The 25,703-nt window shown below is 38.8% G+C and overlaps 1 protein-coding gene and 1 long non-coding RNA gene across 3 annotated transcripts in view; one reads left to right on the plus strand and one right to left on the minus strand.

Annotated features, from left to right (window-relative positions):
- The window catches only part of CERS6 (ceramide synthase 6), a 127,795-nt gene extending 118,047 nt beyond the window's left edge, over positions 1 to 9,748 (minus strand). The window contains exon 1 of the mRNA XM_058191197.1: positions 9,391 to 9,748. Within this exon, the coding sequence (XP_058047180.1) occupies positions 9,391 to 9,560 (170 nt within the window). The 5' untranslated portion in view covers positions 9,561 to 9,748. The remainder of the gene's footprint in view (positions 1 to 9,390) is intronic.
- Positions 9,749 to 10,332: 584 nt separating this feature from the next.
- Positions 10,333 to 23,037, plus strand: LOC131202359 (uncharacterized). 2 transcript variants are annotated; one of them, XR_009156139.1, is made up of 3 exons: positions 10,333 to 10,447; positions 11,535 to 11,686; positions 17,771 to 23,037. It is a non-coding gene; the product is annotated as an uncharacterized LOC131202359 (long non-coding RNA). The 2 variants fall into 2 exon arrangements; XR_009156137.1 differs by lacking the exon at positions 10,333 to 10,447 and adding an exon at positions 10,986 to 11,249.
- Positions 23,038 to 25,703: the final 2,666 nt, after the last annotated feature.

Genomic DNA, 25,703 nt, shown 5'->3' on the forward strand with positions numbered 1-25,703 from the left:
GATCTCCTTTTGTGACCTTCTCATAAGCAAGGTCAATGGGGGAGCCATTAACAACCAGGTTACTAACTTATCAACTGCAGTGATTCACTTAACAACTTAGGCAAGAAAGGTCGTAAAATGGGGTAAGACTCGCTTAACAAATGTCTCTCACTTAACAACAGAAATTTTGGGCTCAATTGTGGTCTTAAGCTGAGGACTACTTGTACCATAGCTTCCTGCTACTCTGAATCAGGAAGAAGGAAAGGTGCTTCCTGGTATTTCCAAATACATAGAGACCAACAGGGGAGCCTTTTATTTCATTCCATTTACATTTTAGTTTACTGTAATTAAAATATAGTTAACATGAGTGCAGGTAGTCCTCGAGTTACGTCCATAATGAAGCCTGCCTAGAATGGTCATAAGAATAGAATAACAGACTTGGAAAGGACTTTGGAGGTCTTCTAGTCCAACCCCCTGCTTGGGCACAAAACTCTATACCATTTCAGACAAATGGTTGTCCAATCTCTTCTTAAAAACTTCCAGTGTTGGAGCATTTACAACTTCTGGAGGCAAGTTGTTCCACTGATTAATTGTTCTAACTGTCAGGAAATTTCTCCTTAGTTGCTTCTCTCCTTGATTAGTTTCCACCTGTTGCTTCTTGTCCTGCCCTCAGGTGCTCTGGAGAATAGCTTGACTCCCTCTTCTTTGTGGCAGCCCCTGAGATACTGGAACACTGGTATCATGGCTCTCCTAGTCCTTTTTTTCATTAAACTAGACATACCCAATTCCAGCACCATTCCTTATATGTTTTAGCCTGTAGTCCCCTAATCATCTTTGTTGCTCTTCTCAAGTTGAGACAGTCGTAAATCAAATCACCCACACAACTGGCCCAATTTTATGACCTTTTTTGCAGCAGTCATAAAGCAAAGCTGGCAATCTTTAAGCAAACACTGTGGTCATTCTGTGAACCCCATTGTCACATTTGGTGAAAACAGGAAGTAAAAACTGATTTGGGGCAAAACTGTCATAACATGCAGTCACATGACCGCAGGATGCTGCAAACAGCTATAAATGCAGGCCAGTTGCCAAGTGCCTGAAGCATCATGTGACCGGGGGGGTGGGGGGGTTTGCTGTTGTAATTTGAAAGGCTTGAAAGTACCTCTAGGGAGATCTATTGTAACTTTGAAGTGTCACTAAACAATTGGGTTGCAAGTCGAGGATTACTTATACTCCCCAAATATGTATTTTATATCCCCTCCCTTCTGTTACATTAATATAGTATTGTAGAAACTGGTAGCACTGATGAAAGCTTGGGGGAAGGGACTAGTTATGTGCAGCAAGCACCTAAGGAACTGAGTGGTTTTTTCCCCTCTAATTCTATTCTAGGTGAGGTTTCATACTTTTATTTTCTTCAAATGAGCTCCCAGTGATACATATGAATTGTAGCCTCCGTTTTCTAAAGAAGATACAGTACCTGTGAGATCATTTTGGCTACCAAAGGGAGTAAGAGATTGGCTCAGAATCATCCAAGGGGTATCATGGATTCCTTGTCCTAGTTCAGGGGTGTCAAACTGGCGGCCCACGGGCCAAATGTGTCACGTGGAGGCCACGCCCATCCCAGCTCCGCAAGGCAAAAAAGTCATGATACGTCACAATACGTCACGTGATGCGATCAAGTTTGACACCCATGTCCTAGCTGAACACATTCATTAGATCACTATCCCTGTTGGTTGAACATCCTGTACTTAACACCGTTGCTTTGGTTTCAAACAAACTGCAGTACTATATTGGTTTTAGACTCAATTTAGCAACTCTTCCCTCTTACATAAAAGCAAACATATGGAGCTTGTTAAGCAATTTGCTTCTATACAATTCTTATGTGCAATTAGTCTTTGTGGAAGAGTAATTAGACTAAAACATTATAATGAAAACTGGATTTTCACAGATGTAATCAAAAGAAAATCTTTGATGAAGTGCGTTCAGGTTATCCAAGACTAAATACTTACTTGGGAGAGTTCCACTGAATTCAGCAACACATATGCCAAAATAACCATGATTAAAGTATTTAACAAAAAAGTACAGTGATTTTGCCAAGAAAAATGAATCATACTTGCTTATTAACAGTTCTAAGGCAAAAAAGCGCCACAATCTGGAGCTTCTGCTACATTTGCATTACATGATTTAAGCAACAGAAGCATTTAAGGGACAAGATATTAAATGTACTGTACTACTGTGTGGAATAATGAACTGAGATCACTGCATCTGATAAGTATATCTGCATATATTTGCATATACTTATCAGATGCTGTGATCTCAGTTCATTATTCCCAAATGTATGGTGAGGTGAGCAGCATTAAATGCTATATGCCAGAACTGATGTAGCATTTAATGCTATAAAAAAAAAAGGAAAAGAAAAAGGGAAAGTCCTTTCTTCCAAAATGCTAAAAGGTGAATGCCTACTGCATTTCACCTATCTGAATTTCAATAGCTATTGAACATATTTACAAATTATGCTAAGCCACATTGAGACTTGGTTTAACATTTGAGAATGTTATTTGGAACATAGTTTGAACCAGAGCTTCTCAAGCTTTTACCCTCTATACTCTCTGCTTACCTTGTTTTATTTCTGTTTATCCCTGTGCAGATCTCATTACTGTATAACAACTTGGGATAGTAACCGGTGCATCTTCTACACAAGCAGACACAAATTACAGGCAAGAAAAGATATTGATTTTGATATTAGAATTATGAAAATACAAAAACCAAATTTCATCTGAAGGTGGAGGGAGCCCGAACCAAAACCTGTAAGAAACTAGGTGATAGTGATAAAGAGAATTATACAAAGGAGCAATACTTCATAAAAATGAGGCTGATTATTAACCCAGAGTCTGTTCATTTAAATCCATCTCTCTAATCACATAAAATGATCCCAAAGAGGCATTTCTATTTAAATATTTTTCAGATGGTTCAAATTCTTACATATGCATCACTTGATTTAGCAGCATGTTTTTATTGCAAAAAACCCCTGAAAGCGGCGGCATAAAGAAAGAATTTAAGTATTTGAATAAATTCCAGTGAAAATATTCCCTGGGCTTGGAGAAAGCACGTGATGGGATGTTGGTTTACCTCAAATGCTGTATACTGAAATTACTGTAGCAAATGTAAATCTCTTCCACTTTCAACCAAAGTCTTTTAATTTGCAGGTGTGGCATTATGGAACAGTTTTTAAACTAAAACCCAGTAATTTTGTATGAAGAACTTTTTAATTGAGAATTACCATAGCCTATTCTTCTCCCTAGACAGATACGTTTCAGACAAAAATGCCAATTTGCAAATTCATCTACTATTTGATGTTTCCAGGAAGAATAGTATTTATCAGTAAGAATAAATTGTATTAGACCTTCAGGTTTCAAAATGAATTTTAACTGTGCTCCATCTAGAAGTTGTTCTAACATCTTGGCTTAGAAAAGTCTCAGTGTACCTGGCATGAATTGATTTGCTTAAGTTCTACAAGTTCTTGAAAAAAGAACTAACTTAATGGTAGGATACATTTTTCATGAGCAAAATATCCATCCTGATCCAAACCAAAACAACTCAGTCTAAGCTGCCTGGATGGAGGTTCTTCTTCTACCCAGCCTCCCATATATGTTTCCAATACAGATGTCTAGTATAGGTTTTATTGATTATGCTAAGAAGACTTACTGGGCAATAACGGGCTGGAACATTTTTAGTTCCGTTTTTCCAGATAGCTAGACAAATAGACTTTCAGGGTCCCTTCCAAACAATTTCCCCCCAGTTCTAGTGAGAAGCAGCCCATCTGTTAACAGAAGTCCCTCATCAGAAATGTGTCCCATTACCAAAAAATCCAAATTATTGTGATTGGCTCCATCCATAGCCAAATGTTCATTTCTAGCATTCTTTCTCCCAGATCCAAGTCTTTTAACAGAAAGGAATGGAAAATAAAACATCACCAGTGTCCCCAGATTTCTCAACCTCCTGCCCAGTATCGTGTAGTCCCTTGCAGCATCTTCAAAGTTATTTCTAGCTATGCTATTTGTTTCCACATAGTTCAGCAGGAAGAAAAACTGTCAGTAGTTTGAAAAAGTATAACATCTCAGCACTCTGGCTCATATTTGCATTCTTTTTGACGCCCGTGTTGTATTCTTACACCAAGGTGGAAGCTTATATGAGCAAAACTTATTTTACACAAAGAGCGAACTACTGTAAGTATTTCACAGTGGTAGAATTCACACATCACATTAAACCATGATGGAGCTTGTTTAATGTTTGATCAGTATCTTGTTGGAACCACGGCACTGCTTTATAAACCTTGGCTAGCACAATCTATGAACCTAATCAATTATGGTTTTTTCAATAAACTGTGTGGCAGATTGATATAACATTTGTAGATGTTTAAATATTTTATTCTTTGTTTTTATTTATTTCTTCAATTTATAGGCCACCCAATTTTTAAACAACTGTGGGTGGTTTACAACAACAACAACAAAAACTCGCCATAAAAACAATACAAGAATACAATCAACTGGAAGAGCAAAATATCAAAATAAAAGCAAAATAGATCAGCACAAAATGAAACAACACAAAATACTCCCCCCCCCAAAGAAAGTGGGGGGACAATCAAGGCCTGTTAGAGTAAGTTTTTCAATAATTTCCTGAACAATGTAAGGGTAGGAGCCACACAAATCAGTGAGTGGAAATAATTATGGATTCAAAGATAAATGTATAATGTATAATGTATAATTTTTGTTTGATTGAAAAATTAAAGAAATGCAAAAAAATTTTCTTTCTTGCAAGCATGAGTTTTAATTTTATATCACACTATTGCAACTACTATCATATATTTATTGCAACTAATAAATCAAATGAGAAAATCATCAATGGAAAAGTCAAACTGATCCAATATATTACAAGCTACTAATAGTAGAGTTTAACAATTTTTCAAAAATCACTATTTTCCAGACAGTTTTTTTTTCTATTTCATCGATTTAAATGAAAGAAATTATTGATAATATAATTAAAATATTTTTCAGGTCTCTTTTTTTAAAAAAAAGTCATTAAAATAGTTGCTTAAAATAGTTTGCTTTAAAAAGCAAATAAAGTATCATTAATTTGTTGAGAAATACACAATTAAACACAATGTAATAAAAGTTGTGCTATAATTTTATCATTCTCTAGGTATTTTTCCATCACAGATTAAAGTTACTATAGTTGAAGTTTACTATTTTCATAATCCAGTATGATTTTCTTAAAAACTACTATGGTTGAAGTATACCTATTTCATAATTCACCATCATTTTATTCCTTGGATTATTTATAGCTGATTCCTAGAATCCACTGAAAGATTAATTTTCATCTAGGACAGTTGTGAAATCCAATTTTTTTTACTACCGGTTCTGTGGGCATGGCTTGTTGGGCATGGTGTAGCTTGTTGGGCGTGGCAGGGGAAGGATACTGCAAAATCTCCATTCCCACCCCACTCCAGGGGAAGGATACTGCAAAATCCCCATTTCCACTCCACTCTGGGGCCAGCCAGAGGTGGTATTTGCTGGTTCTCCGAATTACTCAAAATTTCCGCTACCAGTTCTCCGGGACCTATCAGAACCTGCTGCATTTCACCCCTGATCTAGGAACTATGTTTACAGAACATATAAAAAGATAAACTCCAATCTGTGGGTACACTGCCATCTTGTATCTGTTACCATTTGTTAATAAAAGCCTTAAGCCACAGTTTTGATTTACAAAAAATTCACTTTGTAACCAAAGTATCTCATTCCAGTTATTTCATTTTATTGCACTTTATTTCACTGCATTGTATTGTACTACATTCATTTTTTTATTAGTTTTATATTGCTGGGCCTACCTTATGATATACAGATATAGCAGCTTTGCTCATGCAATCACATATACAATGGGAGGGATATTTAAAACAATGAGAGGTTTTTATCTTGTTTGAGAAAAACAACATTTGCCTCTTTATTTAAGTCAATCAACCAACAATTTTGCAAAACCACATGCTAGAGCCCCACATAATACTGAGATCCAGACTGGAGAATAACTGTAGCATGCAGAAGCCATCATTTCATGGTTTGGGACATGTTAAACTATGGTTTGCTACAAAAGCATACTAATTTTTTTGTTTCCTCTCACAAGCACAGAAATCCATAATGTGTAAACCCATACTTTTTCATTTATTCAATAAAGAATGGTTAAGCAAAAATTGTTGCATGAATGCAGCTTGTGTATACTTTGCATACATGTTATATTTTCCTGTCTTCTTGTTTTTAAACTTAGAGGGCATGTGAAATACGGACAAGCCAACAGAGAAAAAAACAGGTATAGTTTAGAATGCAGTAGCCTTTTGCATTGGGTCATCAGATCACAAGCCACATTGTCACTGTGTTTACACATAATGCTAAGTCATAATGTGTATTGTTGGGCTGTGCTTTAATGTACTGTACAAATCCAGCCACTGTGTTTATAGATGGTAGTTTATAACTTTATTTCAAAAATCATGCTTAAATAAACCATGCCTTTGTCTCTGAACCAAGGATTTGAAGTAGTACCTTCCCCCTTCCAGAAATTTTCAATCACAAAACATTAACATGATCAGAATTCTGGAGAGGAAGCAGCATCATTTTGTTCTGTCCTTAAAAATTAGACAGCAAAGAAGCCCAGAACAATCTGACAAGGTTTATAGATTATACTAGGGCCTAGGCCCCTGACGGCAAACCTATGGCACACGTGCCAGAAGTGGCACATAGAGCCATCTCTCTGGGCACTCCAGCCATCGCCCGTTACTCTTCCGGCATGCACATGCGCGTCGGCCAGCTGGTCTTCGCACCCACGGGAGCGCCGGAAACTGGAAGAGCAGCTCCCTGGCATGCATGCGCACACCGGGAAGCTGAGCTTCCAGTTTCTGGTGCGCGCATGCATGCCAGCCAGCTGGTCTTTACATGTGCATGCACGCCAGAAACTGGAAGACCAGGTGACCGGCGTACATGCCCACGCTGGAAATCGGTAGCTCAGCTTCCCGGAGCATTTATGCATGCTGGAGAACTGCTTTTCCGGTTTCCAGCACTCCCACGCATGCACACCAGAAAGCTGCTCTTCTGGTGTCCGGTAGCTCTCCCGCGTGCGTGCGCACTCCCATTTTGACACTCGGTGCCAAAAAGTGTTGCCAACACTGGCCTAGGTCATTAGACATTTGATTTTGATTTTGGCTTAGCACAGTGTGTGAATCTAGCCACTGTGATTTGTAAACAATGGTTTATAGCTTAAAATTGGGAGTTCATCCAAATTGTGGCTTAGTTGACAAATCATGGTTAAAACTCTGAATCCAGGCATCTGTACCAATGCTCCAAATATACCAGAATTGGCTAATGTAACTTCATAAATAATCAATTCTGTTTGGTTTAGAGTTTCCTATATTAATTTAAAAATAAACAATTTTCATCCAGACCTAATTAAAGTTCAGCATTTAACCCTAAACCTAACACATGTAGTTTTCAAATGTATTTCCCCTGTCCTCCTCCTGCAAACATTGAAAATCTGAGTATCCTTCTTTTTACAAAAAGCAATTCATAGGAAGTGCATAAAATTACTGAACATGCAGTTTCTTCTGAAATGGAATTATACAGTACTCCCAGAGGTTGGCATCACATACTGTAACAACCAGTTCACCCGGAACCAAAAATGTGAGCGCCCAGAAGAGTCAGGGGATTAAAAGTAAAAATCAAGGAATAAAGAAAAAAGGGTCCATATACTGTTATCAATCTCATCCTTTTATCATCTAGTATGTCAGATTAAGAGCTTTGATACATTATACGCAATCAGGATATTAAACAAATCAATGACAAAGAAAATCTTAACAATTTGGATTGACTATTATCACCTGGAAACCTGGAATAAAAAAGTAAAATTCTAAACAGTATCAATCCTAAGGGATTGGGAAAAGAATTATGCAGAAGTATAGCTAAGCAATTCTCCAAGAACAATCAACCCCTTTTACTGTATACGATCTTTATTCTATGGATTGGGTGACATTTACAATGTTTCACCAGTTTACATTAGAATTTAGGAACTATGATTTATTACATTGCTAATTTGATCAACAGACATTTTACCTGTAGTGAATTTTTTTTTTTTTTAGTTGAGGACTAAAAACGAACATGAAATGTACCTTCATTATTAATGCAATCTAGTATATGACAAGAATATATTACGGTACTCTTTTAAGTAAATTCACAACCCTAATCCTTTGTTGTATAACAATATACAAATCACTTGCTTATAAAAAGTAGAGATTTATTTTTAGAATTGAACAATATTGAAAAGTTATTTAGGATCTATTCTGATCCAGGGCTCATGACTCTTATTTGTTTTTACCTGCTTGAAATTCTATAGCTTCAGCCTGGGATTAAACTATTTTAAAAACTCATTTAAGGCTATGGCTATGTAAAGAAAGCATATTTTTTTTCTTTCAATGCACTTTATAGTTTCTCCTTCCTAATCCTGCTATAAGAAAACACTGTTTGGAGTCCGAGGGCCTATCTTAAAGTACATTCCACTGAATCCTGCTACATTTATCTGAAACACAAAGCCATGAGGCTGTTCAAAAGAAGTTGATTGAGCTAACAAGAGACAAGAGTTTTGCTTTTTCCAAAGCATATCATTCTCCACAGGATAAAACCACACACACACATAAAAAAAAATCCCCATTCTTCTACTCTTGATACCAGCAGACTGGCTGATGCCTGTCAATGAAATTTTGCCTTTGAATGCCATCATGTGGGCATGTTGCCCATCGCAAAACCTCCTGCTCTGTTACTACGGAAGAGCGGATCTACAATGAACTCAGATGCTCCCCAGCCAAAATAAATGCTTTTCTTGTTGTTTATGTTGGGGTGTTTTTTTTTGTTTTTTGTTTTTTGCTTTACAAATCCAATGATCACAACCTGGACTAAAACAAATGTTAAGGAAACCACATTCCTCCCTCCCCTCTCATCTTTTTCTTCAGGGAAGTTTGATCCGTCCATCCCATAGTCCTAACTCCAGAGGCTAAATTGGGGTGGGGGGGGGACACATGCCATAAGGGATGGATATCTATCTATCTATCTATCTATCTTTCTATGTGGTGATATATAGCTAAATAGATTGGTGGTAGGGAAAGAACCCTATACACACACACACACACATATATATATATATAGCTTCAGGCACACACCAACCAACCCCAAGAGGCCAACGCGACACCCCAGCCAGCCACCCAGCCGGGTACGCCCGTTGTTCACGGGAAGAGCGGACTTTTCCCACCGGAGGCTGAGGTGAGATAGGGCGGGGGGACGGACGGGCGGATGGACGGGGGGACGAAGGAAGGCGATGCCACCTCACCTTTCGAAAAGCATGCGGATCATGAAGATGCAGAAGGCCAGGGGAAAGGCTAAGTAGAGGTCCTCCACCTGAGGGAAGGTGGCTTCTTCGGTGTTCTTCAGATCCGCCCAAGTGACATTGTGGGGCAGCCAAAACCTCTCGTTCCAGAACCAAGCCAGGATCCCTGCCATCTTTGCTTTGTCTGGCTCAGCTTCTCCCACCCCCACCTTCTTCTTTTTTTTTGCTTTGCTCCTCGCTTGCCGCCGCCGCCGCCGCCGAAGATGCTCAGGCGCGCGCGGGTGCCCGGCGAGCTTAATGTGCCTTGAATCTGGCCGGTCAGCGCTATGGATTCTATTCTAAACCCCTCCCTTGAGCGGCAGCGGCAGCAGCAGCAGCAGCCACGGCCAAGCTGGGCCCGCCCAGCCTCGCCGGCTTGCCAAGCTTCAGCCAAGAGGCCGCCCTGCCTGTCACAAGTCCTTCAAGGAGGCGCCCCCTGATTGGCTGCCGAGATTGTCAACCAGATGGACGCAGGCGAGTCCTAACGCTCCCCCTTGCAGCTGCTTCTGCTCCCCCCCTCCCTCCTTCTCTCCCCCCCGCCCCTCCCACAACCCCCTGTTCGATCGCGGAAGGAACGAAGGGTGGGATTCCGGCCGGGCAGATTGCTTCCTTTGGGGTGGGGGTGGTTTTGCTGGATGTTGGGGGCTTTTGTTGTTGTTGTTGTTTTTTAACATGGGGATGGGGGGGGTGTTGGGGTTTCGAGATCTGATGGATGATTTGCGTTGGTTGCAACGAATCGAACTTTCTAGCCCTCTTTGCGGGAAACCAAACAATAACAAAGCGTTGCCTGTCGATTGGGAATAGGCATGGGTTTGAATAGAATAGAATAGAATAGAATAGAATAGAATAGAATAGAATAGAATAGAAGAGAAGAGAAGAGAAGAGAAGAGAGGAGAGGAGAGGAGAGGAGAGGATTGGATTTTTTTATTGGCCGAGTGTGATTGGACACACAAGGAATTTGTCTTGGTGCACACAGCTCTCAGTGTACATAAAAGAAAAGAAGAAAAGATGCGTTTAAGAGGTTGGTGTACCAATCACTAGAATCGTGTCACGTTGTGGAGAAAAATAATAGGGCATCAGGAAAGGCAGGAGCCCATCTGGTTTGAGCAAAATATAAAGCGTGGGTTGTCACCCCCCCCAAAATATATATATATTTATATATATTTATATATATAAACAGGTGCGCAAGGTCTGTTGCATCTGTGCCTAAGTTGAGCTGTAGGATAGCCTACCTTCTCTTTCACCCCCCCCCTCAAAAAAAATAAAATAAAATTAGGTCGCTGCAGCAGCAGCAGCGGAAGCTTTGGCAACAAAAGTCAGATGGGTCCATGTGGGATGTGCTCCGATTCCCATTCTGCACGGAGAAAACTTAACCTGAAACTATATTTATTTATTTATTTTATTTATTTATTTATATTTATATACCGCCCTATCTCCCTAAGGACTCAGGGCGGTTCACAGAATACTTATAGAATAAGCCTGTACTGCCAAAATAGTTGTGTGGTGGTGTTTTTTTTTTTTTTTTGCTTTTGTTGTTGCTGAATGAAGAAACACTTCTTTTAAACAGCCTTCTAATCAACTGGAGCCCTAAGGGTAGGAAGAGAGGCCCATTGACTCAGCTACAAGGCTTATGGATAAGTTTAGGCGTCCCTGACAGGGAAGCAAATGTGATGTAAAACATGTTTTGTAACCTTCATGAGGTAGGAAGAGGTGCATTTGTGGCAGTTGCTGGGAGATCAGGACAAAAGGGAGTTTGCCGTGTGACATCAGTGCCATCATTTTGACTCCGGTCCTGGTTTGCTGCAGATGCTGTCTGTGTCTTGGTGAGCATTTAATTGCATGCTAACTCACCAGCTGTGTTCACCCAACACACTAAGCACCTATAAAGAATTCATGATGGTGTCCCCTGAAGCTATTTTATTATATGATTCATTAAAAGGGCAGACACCTTCCTGAGGCTTACAGTGTTATCTGAATCGGGAGCAGTCCTCATTTGCTGAAACTGGAATTTAAAGACTTGTTTAAGTTTCAAATGTGGGTTATTCTTCAACCCAAATATTGTTTGTTTACTTCGGGGAGCTATTCAGTGTTTCCCTCATTCTAACTAGGAGCTCAAGACCCGGCATAAAAACTCACTCTTCCAGTTGTTCCTGCTATAACCCCTTGGAGCACATTGAACACTCATTTGGTCCTAGTGCAGAACGTTCTCCACTCTACTTTACTGGAATTATTTTCAATTTGATGGCATGCTGAGCTTCAGGTAAATTTTTTAACTTGGACCAATAATCACAATGAAGGTTCAAAGTGGAGTAAGATTAGTTCATAAACTTTTTTGTTCTTCCTTTTGGGTATAGCATGTATAAGAACAGAGTCATTGTCTTAAAACTTAAATCTAGTCTATTTTGGAATCTGTGAATTTATATAATATGACATTACACTACTCTTCAAAATTGTTGGTTCTTCATTGATAGGGTAGGGTAGGGTAGGATAGGATAGGATAGGATAGGATAGGATAGGATAGGATAGGATAGGATAGGATAGGATAGGATAGGATTTCTTTATTGGCCAAGTGTGATTGAACACATAAGGAATTTGTCTTCTGTGCTCTCAGTGTACATAAAAGCTATAAATAATAAATCATGATCATAGTCATCATAAATTTACATTTGGTACTATAGAACTAAAAGATGTTTTGCTCTATCTCTATCTATCTCTATCAACTATCGCTATCTATCATCAATCTATCTATCTATCTATCTATCTATCTATCTATCTATCTATCTATCTATCTATCTATCTATCTATCTCTAGGATCTCCGGAAAGACGGAATCAGAGAAGAATACAAATGCTGTGTTAAATCACCCTGTTTAAGAACACCAGAAACAGCTGTTCAAATCTAATTGGACTTGCTTGTGTTTCCAACAAAGTAACTCTCTTTAAGCCTCTGAGAAATCCAGAAGGACACTCTTTAATATGATAATGTAATTTCATATGTGAGTCATGATGTCTGTTTAATTGGAAGAGTGCACACTGACCAGTATTCATGCTGGTGGCAGTTCCCATTGCTGTTATCATTTCTATTGGCTGTAGATACTGAAATCTTTCCATGCACAAGAGCTGCACTGATCTGTATTCTTATGATTCTGCAGCTTACAGGCTGTGCTAATTAATTTTTGGTTCAGCTGAAAATAATGGTTTTGCAGTGTTTTCTCTGGAACTATGAAGTGTAGCTACTTCTTATTTGTGGGAACTCCGACCTTTATCTGCTTCCTAGCATTTAGGCTCTCCTTTCTTGAACTAAAGTGCCATACGTAGTACCTTACTGGCTGCCAAACCATGTTATTTTGAAGTATTCCAGGAGTCGCTTTGCCATTTCTCCTCACCCTTACTATGAAAACAATTGTAGTGAGAACGGAGAGACAGACAGCTGCTGGAATTTTTGTTTTCTGCTTCCAATTGGCCAGCTGGCTAATCCTCTCCCTTATCCTCCACAGCCTAAGGGGAATAGCAGTGAAAGCATTACTATAGTTGTGTGAAAGTGTTGCATGAGGTTTGTGGTGCTGTGGAAGGGCTGTTAGTTGGCTGTTAGGATCTTCTGTTCTTTCATTGCAAGTCTTTCTTTTGTTGCGTTTTCAAGAAATCTTTTTTTGTTGTTTATGAATGGAATTTAGTTTGCACACTAATTTTGTAATGCTGCATGGGCAGTTAGATAAAACCCACTGTTGTTTAAATCTCCATATATTTTAATTGAAAAATATTCAAGCATTTTAAAAGTCTGGCATTTTGGTTGTGTTTCAGAACGTACACCTGATTTCTACAGGTTTGTCTGATTTCTAGGACATGAGGCTGGATTCATAAAACATCCTTGTAAAGACTGATTTCTACAAATCTGAAATGGTGGTTACAGGAAGTTCTTGACTTATGACCACAATTGAGCCCAAAATTTATGTTGCTAAGTGAAACATTTGTTAAGTGAATTTTGTCCCATTTTACAACCTTTCTTGCCACAGTTGTTAAGTGAATCATTGTAGTTGTTAAGTTAGTAACATTATTGTTAAGTGAATCTGGCTTCCCCATTGACTTTGTTTGCCAGAAGGTCGCAAAAGATGATCCCAAGACCTCAGAGCATTGCAACCGTCATAAATATGAGTCAGTTGCCAAGCATCTGAATTTTGATCAGATGACCACAGGGATGCAGCAATGGTTGTAAGTGTGAAAAATGGTCATAAGTCACTTTTTTCAGTGTTGTTGTAACTTTGGTCACTAAATAAACTTTCGTAAGTCAAGGGCTGTCTGCATTTGGCATTCAGACAACACGTTAATCGTCAAAATCATGTTTAACATACCAGTAAGTGGATAATGGGAAGTAAGGTGGCCATGAGCTTTGTGGCTTAGTATGTCATGCAGACCAGGGGTCTCCAACCTTGGTCCCTTTAAGACTTGTGGACTTCACTCCCAGAGTCCCTCAGCTAGCAAAGATGGCTGAGGAACTCTGGGAGTTGAAGTCCACAAGTCTTAAAGGGACCAAGGTTAGAGACCCCTGATGCAGACAGCCAATAATTGGCTGGCAGTGTATGTGGGGTGGTAAGAGAGTGAGATGGAGGCTGCAGTCTTAAAGTTGAGTTTGCCAATATATTTGATTAAAATCTAATTGGCTAGTTTATCCCCAGGTCTATGTTCAGTAATAAGCACATATTTGTGCTTTGAGCAAAACGATTAGCAAACAGAATCAAAACTTAGTAAAAGGTGGACCTAGAGAAGGGTTGCGAAGATTAAAAAAGGCTTAGACAGAGGATAGTCCATTTGATGGAGGGTAATTCAGCTGGCTTTATGGGCAGTAGTTATTTGATCAGAATCGTGGGACTCAGAAAGCAGAGCCAATTTGTTCCTCGTTGAAACCCACAGTTTTTCTTTATTTTGATCAGGGACACACAGACAAAATCTTGGTTTCATGAATAAGGCATAATGTGTTTTAATTTGATGTACAACTTTTAAAATAGTGTCTACAACTGTGCACTGCTGTGACTGCCATTTTCATTTTCTGACACCCTGCCTCACCCGCATCTGCTGGCCTTTTTGATGTGTTTTGATAACACAGATGAGAGTAGCGGGGCTGTCTTGTCTTTCAGACATCATGATTTCCCTTCTCAAAAATATCTGGAGGGTAACTGATTAGGGATTTGGAGACTAAAACATGATGAGTGGTTGCAGGAATTGGATAAGACTAATGTAGTGAAAAGAAGGACTAGGGGAGACATGATAGCAATGTTCTAATATTTGAGAAGCTGCCACAAAGAAGAGGGAGTCAACCTATCCTCCAAAGCACCCAAAGGCAAAACAAACAGTGGATGGAAACTAATCTAAGATCTAAATTAGAACTAAGGAGAAATTTTCTGAGAGTGAGGATAATCAACCAGTGAAACAGCTTGCCTTCTGAAGTTTTAGGTGCTCCATCATTGGAGGCTTTTAAGAAGAGACTGGACAGCTACCTGTCTGAAATGGTATAGGGCAGGGGTGTCAAACTCGCCTCGTCATGTTGTCGTCATGTGATGTATTGTGACTTTTTCCCCTTTTGCTAAACCGAGTGTGGGCGTGGCCAGCATGTGATGCATCTGGCCTGTGGGCCGCGATTTTGACAGCCCTGGTATATAGGGTTTCCTGCTTGAGCAGAGGGTTGGAATAGAACTGCAAGGTTTCTTCCAACTCTGATGGTCAATGTTCTTTGATACAATTTTTCTACTGTTTTATCTAGGTGATTTTAAAAATGACCTTACTGGCTGCCTCATTCTTTGTGTGTGAACATGTTAGTTGCTTTGGGAAATATGTAGATAAATACATGTTTTGGTTTCACTGTTATAATTGAGAAAGTATACAAATTTTTCCTTTTTAAAAATAAACAGTATATTAAAAGTTTTACAAAGAACGTAAACACTAATGAGAAAGTAGAATCTGTAAAAAAGGAGAAAGAAAACAAGGAAAAGATCAAAAGAACGAATAAAAAATAGAAGCTTTCCAATTTCGTTTGCAATAAATGTAATTACAAATTTCAAAGTTATGTCTTACTTTATAATAACAAAGCTCACTTTTTTTCTGTTCTCCAATTTTTTTCTCATCAAAATTACAAATCATAAATGCATTTTTCCTTTTCATACAAAAAAGTCTATCATCAGTCATTCATAAATGTAGATATTGTGTTTTCCTCCCCACTAAGCAGAGAAATTAATTCAGCCATCTCCACAAGTTTCATCATTTCCATCACCCATTCCTCCATTGTGGATAGAGTTGAACCTTTCCATTTTGGGTCTTGCTGCAGTTGTTATCCTTAAAACCAGAATTCCCAGATAACTTATACAAATCTCTCTAACTGGAATCTGTGGAATGTTTAGGCATTTATTTATTGTGCTTTTAAGTTTGCTAACACATAGGAAAAATTAAGAGATCTTGCAAAATATAAATAATCTAAATGACGGATTAGGGAAGCAATGCTTCCAGATAGATATTTATTTTTAATTTATTATATTTGCAATATGGCCTAAATTGGGGTAAATGTAGATCATCATACTTTTGTTGAATTTTTTCCTAACATAGTAGTTGGGTGGATTTATTACCAGAAAGTATTTACAAATTCTAAGTTTAGATCAGGGGTGTCAAACTCAAGGCCCAGGGGCTGGATCCGGTCTATGGGCTGCTTAGATATGGCCTGTAGGGCCACCCTGGAAACAGTGAAGGACTTGCCCGTGGTGCCTCTGCCAGCGAAAACAGAGCTCAGGAGGGCCGTTTTCTCTGGCAGAGCGCTCGGGCTACCATAGGTGTCTCCGACATGAGTTATATCGAGCTGGGCATGCCCCCTAGTCACGCCCACTCCCCCCCCCCCGGAGGTCAAAAACAACCCTGATTTGGCCCTCAATGAAATCGAGTTTGACACCCCTGGTTTAGATGATATAAAAAGCAAACTAGCAAGGACAAATTCTTTCTAACTAGTTCTTTTCTAACCTATTAATTCTTTATTCCAAGATGAAGTACTTCTATAAGGTATTTTTTTAAGCAGTGCTTCATATTCAGATGAAAACCTGAAAGTAGATGGTGGGACATTCAGTCCAGCATTTTCCTATTCAAAATACAGGAGCTATATGGTACTCAATGAAGTTTTCAACAAAAATGTAAAATGAGTCAAATTTTTAAAAAAGAGTGCTTGCAATGTCTGCCCACTGCTGGAATATCTGAGTATTACTGTCCCTTTTGTGAATATTAGCTTGATGTACAGCCTGCGTTCATGCATAATGTCAAGCAAGGTTGTTTTTAATTGATCTGTTGAATATGTCATTCTGGCCTGGTTTGCACATAAAACTAAAACTGATGTGAGTTTGTATATGCTAAGCAAAATCAAGCAAGATTATAGCATAGCCAGTGGTGGGATTTAAATAATTTAACAACCGGTTCTCTGGCTGGGTAGGCATGGCCGAGTGTTCATATGACTGGGTGGGTGTGGCCAATTCAACATCACTCATCACACCCAGCCCTGCCTCCCGACCACTCGCCTCAAAGACAGAGGTGGGATTCAGAATTCTGACCAGTTTGGACTAATCTCACCACTGGCTGGCCCCGCCCCGTCCTGCCCGTTTTGGGTCGTTTTTCAGCTGTTTTTTGCCCATTGAAAAACAGGTGAAAATTGGATTTAGGCCAGCAATTTGTAGGAACCCACCTACGGTAGTTTATCAACCACATGTTATGACTTAGCATTCAGTGGTGGGTTGCTACCGGTTCGCCCCAGTTTGGGCGAACCGGTAGTGGCAGTGGTGGGAGGCTCCGCCCACCCGCCCAGATGTCTCTGCGCATGCCCACGAGCCAAAATTGAAACCCACTATTGTTAGCATTGTGTGAGTTTAGCCAATTCTGTCCTATTTGGCTAATGGTAATTTATTCAGTAAACAAGCAGTTGCTTGCCAAATATAGGCTAAGCTCAGCCATTGCATATTTAAAATAGTAATATAAATTTTCAAGAACATGGTGAAATACATTATCCTTCTGCTACTGCATTCCTATTAAAAATAATTTACTGTATATCATCATAAAAGTCATATTTTTGAAACGATCATATCCTTGCTAGGATAGCTTATATTGGGGGGGGGTAGTAATGATATGTTTATGTAATCAGATATATAAAAGTTATATTCAATGATTACAGAAGCACATAATTTATCTGTTCTATCAGCTTATAATACGGTTTGTGTACATTGAGCATTGAATTAAGGATTGCAATCTAAACACTTTACTGTAGTGAAGCAAAACAAGTGGAATATCTTTACAAAAGTTATTGATTTGACTTTTCATAAATCTTTACAGAAGACGATGGCATGCTGAGGAAACAATAAGGAAGAAAGATGGATCAGCTGCAGGCTAAAAACCAGGCTGAAATGCTATTAAACGTAAGATTCTTCGCATGGACTGTTTTCCAGATGGACAAAGTCAGAAAAGGATGTGTACCACCATATGGCAATAGCATTTTAGAGTGCACTCTGAGTGGTTTACAGAGTCAGCGTATTGCCCCCCAACAATCTGGGACCTCATTTTACCCACCTCGGAAGGATAGAAGGCTGAGTCAACCTTGAGCTGGTCAGGATCGAACTCCTGGCTGTGGAAAGAGTTAGCCTGCAATTCTGCATTCTAACCATTGTGCCACCATGGCTCCTATTGAGATGCTTAAACCCATTCACAGTCCTGTTTCCTCCACACTGTGAGCTAGCTCCTGAAAAGGTTTAGGGATATATGAAGCATATATCCCTAAACATATAAATGGAGTTAGAATCTCAAACTATTTAGCTTTACAAGAGCTCTTTCTAGTAAGTGATTTACTTATTAGTCTTCAGATCTTACAGCATTGTTCTGAATTTGTGCTTAGATGATTCAGTAATATCTTCTACAGTTGTGTTTAACCACCATAATTTAAATAAATTAGTATACAACACCGGAAGGACAGATCCATATTGCTGGGTGCAGCAATGGAATTTTGATAGAAGTGATGTATCTCTTTTTTTTAAACAAAGAGTGTAAGAGAAGTTTCAAACAACTAATTTTATTTATTTATTTATTTATTTTATTTTGTCATAACAATATATGTAGGTATCATACAAAAAGATTATATAATATATAAACACATATATGAGTAAATATAAGGAGGTATAAGCATATATGTATATAGGAAGAAGAAAAGAAAAACAATAGGACAGGAACGGTAGGCACGTTTGTGCGCTTATGCACGCCCCTTATGGTCCTCTTAGGAATGGGGTGAGGTCAATAGTAGAGAGTTTTTGGTTAAAGCTTTTAGGATTATGGGAAGAGACCAGAGAGTCAGGTAAAGTATTCCAAGCACTGATGATTCTGTTACAGAAGTCATATTTTCTGCAATCTAGATTAAAGCGGTTGACATTAAGTTTAAATCTATTGGTTGCTCTAGTATTATTGCAATTGAAGCTGAAGTAGTCTTTAACAGGAAGGACATTACAATAGATGATTCTGTGAGTTAAACTTAGGTCTTGTCGAAGGCGACAGAGTTCCAAGTTTTCTAAGCCTAGGATTTCAAGTCTGGTGGGATAAGGTATTTTGTTGTTTTCAGAGGAATGGAGAACTCTTCTTGTAAAATATTTCTGGACACGTTCAATTGTATTGATGTCAGAGATGTGGTGAGGGTTCCAAACAGGCGAGCTGTATTCTAGAATTGGTCTAGCAAATGTTTTATATGCTCTGGTTAGTAGTGTGGTGTTTTTGGAAAAGAAGCTACGCAAGATTAGGTTTACAACTCTTAGAGCTTTTTTTGCTATGTAGTTGCAGTGGGCTTTGGCACTTAGATCATTTGACATGAAAACTCCAAGGTCTTTAACGGGATGGGGGTCATCTGTAAGGTAATGTCCATCTAGTATGTACTTAGTGTTTGGGTTCTTTTTTCCTATATGTAAGACTGAGCATTTGCTGGTTGAGATTTGGAGTTGCCAATTTTTAGACCAAGCGGTTAGATGATCAAGGTCTTTTTGAATGATAGATGTATTGTCTGTGGTGTTAAATAGTTTGACATCGTCAGCAAAGAGAACACAATTACTTGAGATGTGGTCACAAAGCTCATTAATGTATAGTATGAAGAGTGTTGGTCCAAGGACGCTGTCTTGAGGAATCAAATCAAATCAAATCAAATCAAAGGAATCTAATCAAATTCTGTAGCCTTCTTTTATTCTCTATCTACATTTGATCTTGATTCAACATAATAACCATACAATTTTAGGGTGCTAGTAGTGCCACTGCCTTCTTCCAGGAGGGTTTTTACATTCCAGTTTAGCCCACAATCCGATATTTCATAATGATAACTCAACCAAGTACTTGCTCTCCTGACCTGCTTAGATCAGATCAGATGGAGTTGGCCAGCTGCTGCCACCTACTGATAATTATCTTCAAAAGATGCATTTCCAGACCTGCTTTTTCTTTTCCTAATCCAAGTAGTCCTCGAATTACAACAGTTCGCTTAGTGACCGTTCAAAGTTACAACGGCACTGAAAAAAGTAACTTATGACTATTTTTCACACTTACCATCGTTGCAGCATCCCTGTGGTCACGTGATTTATGACAGCTAACTCACATCTATGACATTTACAGTCTCCTGGGGTTATGTGACCTCCTTTTGCGACCTTCTGACAAGCCAAGTCAATGGGGAGACCAGATTCACTTAATAACTGTGTTACTAATTTAACAACTGCAGTGATTCACTTAACAAATGTGGCAAGAAAAGTCTTAAAATGGGTCAAAACTCACTTAACAAATTTCTCACTTAGCAACATAAATTTTAGGCTCAGTTGTGGTCGTGAGTTGAGGACTACCTGTACTCACACACAGACAGACACACACACCTCTCAATCGAATGACACCATGCAGTTTTTGATAATTGAAAGCAAATATGATAAAACGTACAACTTCAATAAAAGAATAAACGTAACAAATCCATTTGAGAAAAGAAAAATAACATCAATCTGCAGTAGATAACATCTAAAAGTTTGGAAGAAGATGATCATTTTAAGTTTGCACCTTGATGCTAACAAGGAGACCTCATTTTACTATTTCTTTATATATGTTTTAATTTTCTTCTATTTTTTAATCCTGTAGTATAGAGACAGCTAGACACTGCTTTCAGAACAGTGATATAAATCTTGCAGAGGATGCAGCTGCATTAATGCTTTAAAGAAAGTAGTTTTGTTCATGTTAAGTATCTCTTTCAGTTTTTTTGCTCAAAGCTAGGATTTATAGTGGCTCACCCAAATTAATTAAAGGTAAGGCAGGAGAAAGATTTATGTTATTTGCTGCACATAGAAAAGAAGGAATTGTATATGATGTAATATATAATTGACAATGGCTATAGCAGATTCATATTAAAAATCAGAAAAAGGGAGAAGCAAGCAGAGAGAAAGACAGGTAAGCAATATTATACTATAAGTACTGCATTTGGACAATTACCCTATTCCCCCAAAATAAGACATCCCATGATAATAAGCCCAATTGGGCTTTTGAGTGAAATAAGGCCAAGCGCTTATTTCAGGATTCAAAAAAATACAAGACGGTACTATTTTCAGGGAAACACGGTAGTTTAATAAGTATAATAATAAGTACTAATCATAATATAATTATGACTATTCCTAAAGTACACTAAGTCATAATTTACAAATTTTAATTGTCTTGCTCACCTAAACTTTGACTTACAAATTAAACCATTAACCTTGGTTTATAAATTATACTAGCCAGGTTCACATAATGTTAATACACCAGTGGTGGGATTCAGCCGGTTCTATCCGGATCGTGCGAACCGGTAGCAATGACTGAGGGAGGCTCCGCCCACGCACCCTGACATAATGCGCAACTACTGCATGCACGCTCACATTTGCAAACCAGTAGGGAAGGTAAATGAATCCCACCTCTGTAATAAACCAACTACAGTTCAACAGCATATTGTTTGAACTTAGCTAGTATCAAATTGGTGCTTTTTTTTACAGAGAAATGGAATGACTAATGGTGATTATGGAAGACCTTGTAAGCTGATGAAGCACAAAATATGACGCTTACAAGAAAAAATATACTGATGGTATATCTTAAATACCAATAGTGTAATAGATCAAAGAATACAAGCAGAGCACATTTTAGATTCTCTAACTCTACGTTTCAGGGCCACCTGCTTGTCAAATGTACAATTACCAAATAGAAAGTACACTTACAGTATCTAATCTTTTAAACTGAATCTATCTGGGAATTTCATTAAAAGTTTAACATGAAGTTTGAGAGACCCTATGTAACTTAAGTTACATAGTTTCTGAGTTGAGAATGAAATGACCACAACTCTGATTACAAGCTTTCCTTTTTCCCCCACTTTTGGAATGCTTATCCTACTGCTGGAATAATTAGCAAGAAGAGAATTAATGTTTGGATTTCCATTCATTGGGAGGAAGGGATTACAAGAGAGTAAACTGGCACACAGTGAGAGGCATGCAATGGGAAATATACATAGAAAAGTATGTGCTAGCACCAACTCTTTTACCCAGCACACTTCTGGCACTGAGCCCCAAGCCACTTCCAAGGCAAAAGTATGAAAATAATTAAACTCTTGTCAGTTACTGGCAGCAGCTGTGAGTCAGATAATTAAAGTCACAGCTGAACTTGTTAAGTTGCATTAGCACTTTTATGGAAGTGCTGTGCTGGGAGAAAAGCAGTTTAGGAAGATATTACTTGCTCTGCAAGAGTGGTTAAAATAAAGTTCAGGCAAGACAAGCTGTACTAACTTTAATGGCAAACCTATGACTAAGAGAAAGATGCTGTGAGGATAATAAATGCATCTCCTGGTTGCAAAGTTATATTTTTTTCAATAACTTTGAATTGTCTCTGCAAAAGGCAGGCAGTACACAAACTCTATATTTAATGAGGAACACAAACTGATGTGGGTAGCAGGATAATTTGCAAAAATAATCTACATGCGGCCTTAAAGATGAATATGGATAGCATCCATTCCCTTTTTCTAATATATACATTTTATTAGGAATTTTGAATAAGAGTACAGTTAAGAGAGAAAATGTATAAAGAGATGACTTCACAACAACTGTAACAAATTTAGTAACTTTATCCTCTCTAAAGTTAAATTAGTTTACTTTATTGATCAGCCCTTGGGCCATATCAAAGTGCAGAGTTCCAAAGATAAATTATTACTAAAATCTGACAAAAACAATTTAAAATGGAATTGGAATAAAATACAATTTAAAATAAAATTGGAATAAAATACAATTTAAAATGAGCTTGGAATACAATACAATACTTTAATATATGGATATATAAAATATGATAAAATTATATTTCAGTATCACCCCTACAATCTACCCCAATTAGTCCCACATATGCCGATCTCAACTGAACCATTTTGCTCAAGTACTTTGCCATATTAAATGTATAGAATAACATAAGATCCAAAATGTGTTTTAATATGTCGATTAAGTAGGAATATGTGGGAATAGATGAACAAAGTTAAGAATTATGTACTGTCAGACAGACATTGAATTGTATAATTATTACGGATGTATTTTTGTTATAGATGTATTTTTACTTGTATTTTAGGATTTTAAATGTTAATAAAGTTTTAATAAAACAAATGTTGTTTTCAAATTATTGCCCCACATAAGGTAAGTTGTTTTGATATGGGGCTCCTAATGGAGCATTCATTTAGTATATAGACTGAGGTACCTCTCTCTCACCCTCTTATACAGGCAATAATCAAATAGGATGTGAGCCAGGTCTTCTACCTCTGCTGCTCCGCAAATGCAGAGACGTCCATTATAGGGTATAAAGTGGAATTTCATTCATTTCATTTCATTTATTGAATTTTTATACCGCCCTTCTCCCGAAGGACTCAGGGCGGTGTACAGCCAAAGTAAAATACAAAATATATACAATTAAAACATATTTAAAATGGACCAAATTAGTAGACGGCTGACAAATTAAAATAAATTTTAAATTTTAAATTTAAAATTTAAAATATAGATTAAAACCCCCAATAAAATCAACCAATTCATGCCAGTCCCGCTTGAGTAAATAGATATGTTTTTAGTTCACGACGGAAGGTCCGAAGATCAGGCACCTGACGTATGCCAGGGGGAAGTTCATTCCAGAGCGTCGGAGCTCCCACAGAGAAGGCCCTACTCCTGGGGGTCGCCAGCCGACATTGTTTGGCGGACGGCACCCTAAGGAGACCCTCTCTGTGAGAGCGTACGGGTCGGTGGGAGGCATAAGGTAACAGCAGGCGGTCTCGTAAGTACCCGGGTCCTAAGCCATGAAGCGCTTTAAAGGTGGTAACCAAAATCTTGAAGCGCACCCGAAAGACCACAGGAAGCCAGTGCAGACTGCAGAGCAGAGGTGTTACGCGGGAGCCTCGGGTGGCTCCCATTACTACTCGCGCAGCTGCATTCTGGACCAACTGCAGCCTCCAGGTGCACCTCAAGGGCAGCCCCATGTAGAGAGCATTGCAATAATCCAGCCGAGACGTAACCAGAACGTGAGTGACTGTGCATAGGGCATCCCAGTCAAGGAAGGGACACAACTGGCGCACCAAGCGAACCTGGTGGAAGGCCCTCCTGGAGACGGCCGCTAGATGTTCATCAAAAGATTTCCCATATCTGACCAAAATTACAAACATATTGTCATCCATAAATAAATCCATAAAGCACCATCTTTTCGGTCCTTGTGTAAGCATCCCTTCCTAAACATGATGATAGCAAAATGACAAATCATCCACTCATAGTGATATGTTAAAAACAAGTACGTTAGGAGTGGAATTTGCTGGCATGTTGTGACACTTTTTTTTGCCTTCCTATGGACAGCTGTGAAGATGAAATAATGGTTCTGTGTCAAAGTCAAACATGGAAAAAAAACATCATCTGGTTATAAATAGCTTGAATGGTAGTTCCCTCCACACTTTAGTAGGATATTAACATATTGACAATATGTTGACCATCATGGCTTCTGATTGCATGAGTCAAGTCCTCATACAGGTAGTCCTTGCGTCAGGCCTGGAAGCCATCTTTTACTTTGGATCTTCAGGCCTGCCACATTTGGTGCTTTGGGAAACTGGGAGGGGGATTGTATAGAGTAGGGCAGTTATCTATATATAATAACATTCCTTTTTCTGAGAGTCAAGGACATCCTGCCCTGCACCTGGAGTGTGTGACTGGGAGGCATCTCCAGTTGGGACGGTGCATTGATTGGGCCATGTGATGGACATGTGGAGTGCTGGGCAGGGACCTGGATTTTCCTTTGAGTGGGGAAAACCTGGAAACTTTAATATTCAGATTTTCCCAAGTGTGGCAATATGACATCTCTAATAAAATGGAACTTTGAGGAATTTCTAGCCTTAGAGTCTGCTTTCGTTGGGGGTGTTACTTGGAACCCTGACACCTTGTTTTACAACCTTTTGTTTAATGACCGTTCAAAATTACAACAGCATTGACAAAAAGTGAGTTATGACCATTTTTCACACTTAAACTGTTGCAGCATCCCAATGATCACATGATCAGAATTCAAATGCTTGGCAACTGGCTCATATTTATGACGGCTGTAGTAACTCAGGGTCATGTGATTGCAATCTTTTGCAACCTTTTGTCATGGAAAAGCCAGATTCATTTAACTAATTTACAACTGTGATAAAGCTCGGAACAGTGTTAACTCATTTAACAATTGTTAGCAATAGAAATTTGGGCTCAATTGTGATTGTAAGTTGAGGACTACCTGTATGTGCATTCCAGTGTGAGTGATTAGGTTGATACAACATGGGACTATCAAATGGTAAAACACACACTGGCCAGGTTAATGCAACATCCTTAATTGGGTCATTGGATCTAGCAGACAAGTCTCAAACTCTGGCAAATGGGTCCTGCAACTCTGCCAGAATGTGAGGCACAGACAACCAGATCCACACATGAATAATTCAATTGGCTGTTTTACTGCTCAAATCTTTACACCGGAATCTTTTCAGACTGATGATTTGCACCAGGGTAAGTCTAGATAACAGTGACGCGGTGGCTCAGGGGCTAGGACATTGAGCTTGTCGATCGAAAGGTTGGCAGCTCAGCGGTTCGAATCCCTAGTGCTGCCGTGTAACAGGGTGAGCTCCCGTTACTTGTCCCAGCTTCTGCCAACCTAGCAATTTCGAAAGCATGTAAAAATACAAGTAGAAAAAATAGGGACCACCTTGGTGGGAAGGTAACAGCGT

This window comes from Ahaetulla prasina, chromosome 1, assembly GCF_028640845.1.
Source record: "Ahaetulla prasina isolate Xishuangbanna chromosome 1, ASM2864084v1, whole genome shotgun sequence".
In the NCBI taxonomy this organism is placed as follows: Eukaryota; Metazoa; Chordata; class Lepidosauria; order Squamata; family Colubridae; genus Ahaetulla; species Ahaetulla prasina.